At 34.6% G+C, this 6,185-nt stretch overlaps 1 protein-coding gene across 1 annotated transcript; it reads right to left on the bottom strand.

Moving 5' to 3' along the window:
- Window positions 1–1,872: 1,872 nt before the first annotated feature.
- On the bottom strand, window positions 1,873–2,550 carry SMCO3 (single-pass membrane protein with coiled-coil domains 3; the record flags this gene model as incomplete). Its single annotated transcript, XM_079714755.1, has 1 exon — window positions 1,873–2,550. One exon carries the CDS (start codon window positions 2,548–2,550, stop codon window positions 1,873–1,875), a length of 678 nt encoding a protein of 225 aa, XP_079570881.1.
- Window positions 2,551–6,185: the final 3,635 nt, after the last annotated feature.

Below are 6,185 nucleotides of genomic sequence, written 5' to 3'. Positions count from 1 at the left end.
CTAAGCAATTCAGTGCCCGTGTTAGAATCCCAGAGTGCTAATCTACAGGGTTAGTGTTTTTGAAGAGGAAGTATGGGGATATTTGTACAATCAGTTTTAAATTTACGAGTGTGGAGGTTGGTTTATATTGGCTCTTCTACTTTCTGGTCTTTTCACCCACCAAAAATCCTTTATGATGTCACCATACAAAGGGGATTATTCCCTTAGCTCTAATCTTCGTCCTTTCTTTATCTTCTATCTGCTCTTTAAGACTCCTCCCATATCTTTTCCCCCTAAAGGTGAGTTTAAACATTAAAAAAAATCAGTACTATCACTTATAGGAAAATGTTAGATATAGGCCAATTCTTACTATCAGTTATAAATATTCCAAAAATCTTGACGGAGATACGTATTAATTTTTAGAAAATATTTAAATGTGGGCTTAACTGATAAGATTGATCCCTTACCTGAACTAACCTTTGTTTGAGAAAATTCTTGATTTGGTTTTAGACTGAATTCTGAGTCCACAAGAGCAGTAACAAGGTATAAGTTTATGAATCAGGTAATAAATACAAAATAAAATTTAATTTTGAAGATGAACTAAATTGTGACATTTTGCAACTAACTTATAAAAGCAATGACAAGGTAAAGAAAAGACTACATTTGAAAAACTATAGTATTTCATGTAGCTTTTTACGTTTTAACATATGTTGAGCTTTTAAAATTTAAAGACATTTCTTGTACTTGGATGCAAGAATCAACTGTAACGAACATTCTTGCATGAATGACTTTTAAAATAATTTTGTAAGTAGGACCTAGGAGTCTCAGTGGGGAGTAATTGGTTGGTGAAGTATTTAGAAAACAAACACTTGGCATCTTCAGAAATTCAACTGAACCATTAGGCCTCTGTAGCCTTGGGATTTTCCTGAAATTAGATAATTAATGAAATGGATCACCTAAAGTTTTATATAGCAAGGGAAGCTTCCTCCTTTCTGCTAGTATTGAAAATAAAATTTCGCTTTTTAAAAAACTCATAAAGTAATAAATTACAACTTTCCTTTGAATGACAATTCTTAAAACAGTAAGTAGCAGTTTCTTCTCCTGCATACTAAATTCATTTATAAAGCTGAGATTTGCTTGTTTGCTTGTTTTTAAAATGTTCCAAAGTGTTCAGACATTCACTTGAGGGATATTTAATCATCACACCACAGTTGGTCAGGGTTGATTGCAAGTATAGAAACAACTTTTATCTTTTATAGTTTTAACTTTTCCCTCTTAAAGTTCCATCCAGATTACAGTGTGTAATTAGTAGAAGTTTACAGAACGATTGCCTCCTTTCATCGTTGATGTAAATTGTTACAAACCATATTTCAGTCTCTTCCAACTTACAGAAAATTGGATTTAAGCTGATGGTCAAAATTACGGTAGTATTTCTATTCCATTGGAAGGCTCAGTGTTTGCATGTGGGCAGAAGTTACTAAGTATGTCCCTTAGAACTAAATGATGTCTGAGCTGGTGATAGAAGTGAAAGTCTGTGCATTCAATGCAAATTTGAAGGATTTTGACTGGGAATTAGAAAAGGAAAAGGTAACCCCTACACCTGCTGCTCTACAATAGCATTCACCCTAATGTTGATCTGTAGAGCACAGTGAGAAGACATACCAGGATGTAATCTTTTACTCACAGGGTCTAACACCAACTGATCCAGGCATTCATCGTTGATAGAAGACTCTAGAGTCATCTAGTTTTAGCATCTTTGAGTCCTCTTTCTGAGTTGTTTATGGTATTTATGTATATTTGGAAGCTTATGGAAAATGAGCCTAATCAAAGAAGCAAAACACTATTATTGAGAAAGAAGCAGAAAAATATTCCAGTGGCAAATAAAGTAACTGTTTATTTCATTTGGTGTTTCACTGTGTTGGTGACCTCAATAATGGCATGATGATATTTTTCTGAGGCTGACTTGAATTCCACCAGATGCTTCTCATAACTTTTGATGGCTTCTTGAAGCTGTGTTTTCTCCACTGCTCCCAGGATGGCACGGAAGATCATATCTATGCCAAGGCCAAGAACAGCAACTCCTATGCTACCAAGGAGAGAAGCACCAATTTGAGCTAACACAGTGACCAACTTGTTAATTATGCCAGTTGTGATGTTTGAGCCCACGAGTTTAACAGCCACTGCACTGGCAGCAGAAGTAGCTTCTCCCAGGATGACTGAAATAACCTTTTGTACTATTGCAATTTTCTCGGTTTCTTTTTCCTTAATATCCTGAAGTTTTCTATAAAGGGTTGGCTCTAGTTTATCTTTTAGTGCTTCATCAACCTTTTGCAATTCTTTTTGGATTTTCCTCATGGCTTGGATGATGATATCACAGTTTTCTTTGATGGTCGCATCTCTTTTCATTTCAATGGAGGCCAGCCTGCACCCTAAGTGCATATTTAAAACCCCAATCAGCTTATTGGTGGCATGGAAGCTGTCAGATAAGCAGTCAAGGAGCTCCTGGTGAAGACGATTTACTTCTTGTCGCCTTTTTGGGTTCTCTGGGTAGAGGAAGTCACTTTGAGCCATATTTCAAATATGATCTCTGAAAAATACAATAGTAAATCTTTACTAGAAATCTTGAAAAATATCTGCTGGATGTATAGATTTGACCAGGAAATCTTTTACTTTATGAATAGCAAATTAGTATGCTATCTAAGGAATTTCTCAGAAAACTGAACAAGTTCTTCAAAACAATTTTTTGAAACTTGGAGTCAGTGTATGAAAATATGGGTGACATAATACAACTTGTTGATGCATTAATTATGGCATTAGATCTTGTGGAGGGGGGGAGATCCTAGATAGGAAAGATTTGTGTTTATCTAGCATCTGATTTTTAATAAATGTGATTATTTCCAAGTAATATTTAATAACATATTTGAAATGGTTAGCTCTTGATTACCAGTGCTCCTTAATTTCCTCAACCTCTAGTCACCACATTGAATAGACCAACCAGGTTGATTTTTCTAATATTTGGAATTAAATTAGTAGGGTCAGAGGAATATTAAAATCTCTGAGTTTACAGGGCAATAATTGCTAATTTTGTTTGTATACTCTGTTATCTTAATTTACAATATTCAAAACACTCTTTATGTCTTTACAGGTCAATTATTTGCTCTCCAAACCTAAGAGGCATCCAAAGGCAACACATATAACATTAGAATGTTTACCAAAAAATCCTCATGATAACAGTTTATTTTCAAGATTCCTTAGATTAAAATCTCACTTGGAGAGACAGTGGGCATCATGGAAGGGACAGGGCCGTTCTGACTATCTCTCTGGTTCTCCATTGGCAAAGCTTATAAATTAAATTATTTAGAATTGTCTATATTACACTTGACCATTATTCAGATACGCTAGAGTTAGCCTCAGAAAGAAGATAATGTCATTTCACAAAGGTATTAGGGAATAAGTAGCAAGAGTACATCACAGAATGAATAAAATAAGCCTGGTGTTTGTAGCCTGCTTGTGTCTGTACTTTGGGCTCAGAGAAAGAAGGAATAAGCAACACCCTTCTGAGTGAATTTGGGTGAGAGTTTGAAGCTAGTGAGAACAATGTTCCTCAGTATGCACACCTGGAATAGGCTTACTATGTGCCTGACACTTGGATATTTCATTTGAATTCTTTGGAGAAAAGAAGGAGAAAATGGGGTCCTTTATACCTGTGTGGGATCTGGCTCATCCTCTCTTTGTGTAAACAACATCCTAATTAATCTGGGCCCTATCTTTCTAGGACCATTGTTCTTAGCCTAGATATTGGGAACCTCAGAAGCACGGGGGGAAGGAATGAACATGTTTTCTCTCAAGAAAGTAAACATGAACATAACCTATCCTCCAAGTTATAAAGATACAGTTTGGAAATGGAAAGGGGAAAATTTTTGAAAATGGATTAGGAACATAATAATTTTTGCTCTTAATTTTGGGAAAATGCACTAGTACCCCTGGTGGAATAAATTGTATCATGGTTAGAAATTCATTTTTATCTTTGATTTAGATACAGTACACACACACATACACACACACAAACACACACACACGTGACAGATACAAATGTCCACAAATTAGAATATATCTCAATTCCATTTAAAGAAATTGTTTGTTAAAGGACTATTAAATATTCCACAAACTCACCATTGGGTTGCAAACTGCAATTCGATAACCACAAATTGGGACTTTGATTTTCGCTTTTTTCTCCTAGAAATTTTACGTTAAACTTTTTTTTTTTTTTTTGGTTCCTAGTTTTCAGATCTTATCATGAAATGAAAACTCCAGTTTCTGACTTTGAATTTAGAAGATCACCAACTACATCCCCATTCAGATATTTAGGTGAGAGGAGTCTTTCTTACCCTGAAAAAGTGGGAAATTTCTCTAAAAGCTGTCATATGCCATTATCTGAAGGCATAGCTTTTAGAAAAGATGTGTGGTTCTATTTACCTCAGGATAAACACATGGAGAGATGAACCTCCTTGATGGGAGGTTGAATGCTTCCAAGTGGTCAGTTCCTTCCCAATTAATTCATTGTTTTAACACAACTTGACAAATTAATCATAAAATACATCTGAAAGACTAAATAGGTGAGACTACTTAACTTTTTTCAGGATAAGTAATGTTGGGACTTTTTCCTCCTCAAACATTAAAACAGTATAAAAACACAATATTAACAAGTATTGTATAGGTGCAAGAGTAGGTGGAATCATGGAACAAAATAGTCCCCAAAGAAGACCCTTCTATACATTTGACTTAACATATAATAAATGTAGAATCTCAAATCAATAGAAATTAGTATTCCATAAATGATCCTGGCATAATGGGCTAGCTTGTGGGGGATTAAACATTAATTTAAAAATATCAGTGTAACATATGTAAAAAAGATCAAATGATAAAATAGCTAGAAGAAAACAGATAATTTTCAAATGTATATGGAGGACTTTATAAGCTTAAAACCAATGGGAAAAAGTCACACAAAAATTTGACTAACAAAGATGACCACGTAAGAAGGACTGAAAGCAAACTGGTTAAAATGCAGGAAATATTAAAAAGTATTGTTTTCTAACTAGTCTTGTTATTAATATAGAAAACAGTCATAATCTAATAGGTAAACATGCAAACAACTCTGAACAGACAGTAAAAGAAGAAATAGTAGTAATTAATTGATGAAAAGTTTCAGTCTTACCAGAAATCAGATACAGTACTTTTTCAACTACAAAAGTAGTATTTTCTTTCCTTTACATATTCAAGCCCTTGCACATGCTCTTTTATACCCTTCTTCCTAGGTTGCAGATATCCATAATTTTGTGCCAGTAACAAGTCTGAGTAAGAGATATCATGATGTGCTCAGAATTATTTTTCACATCTAATGAAAAAAGACTTATTTTTCTGAGTCAGGCTTACCTTCTTTTTTTTCTTCCTTGGGGAAGGGGACTGAGGGTTCCTTATGCAAAGAGATCTTCAGCAGCCCTGCCACCATACCTGCCCCAGCACTGAATACAGTTTAAAATTACTTCCATCCCAACTGTGAGATAAATACTAGAGAATTAGGTGGAGGAGAGGTGGGGTTTGAAGGTGAAACCAATTAATTATGTTTGGGACAAGTGAAATTTGAAGAGCCCGATGAAGGAAGTAATTTAATAATTCAGTAGCAATTTACCTAATGGAGAGTAGTACTTTACTATTTATTATAAGGTAGTATGCTAGGCTCTGTAGAGCATACAGAAATGAAAGAGACATGGTCCCTGCTTTCGTGAAATTTCTAATCTAGTTAGGAAGTTAAGACAGATTTAAAACTACAACATCAAGTTGAAAGCACTATGTCATACAAAATTATAGATAGAGGTGGTGCTTGCCTTGTGCAAATTCAAATTTTAAAGAACTCACACTTTGAAGTAAGACAGAGAAAGACAAATATCGTATGATATCACTTATATATGGAATCTAAAAAAATGGTACAAATGAACTTATTTACAAAAGAGAAGTAGAGCCACAGATGTAGAAAACAATCTTATGGTTACCAGGGGAAAGCGGGGGTGGGGGAAGGGATAAACTGGGAGATTGGGATGGACATATATACACTACTGTATATAAAATAGATAACTAATAAGCATCTACTGTATAGTACAGTGAACTCTACTCAATACTCTGTAATAACCTATATGGATAAAGAATCT

The sequence above is a fragment of the Hyperoodon ampullatus genome (assembly GCF_949752795.1).
Source record: "Hyperoodon ampullatus genome assembly, chromosome: 11".
Taxonomy (NCBI): domain Eukaryota; kingdom Metazoa; phylum Chordata; class Mammalia; order Artiodactyla; family Ziphiidae; genus Hyperoodon; species Hyperoodon ampullatus.
The sequence above is the reverse complement of the archived record's forward strand: the minus strand, read 5'-3'. Positions and strand labels throughout refer to the sequence as shown.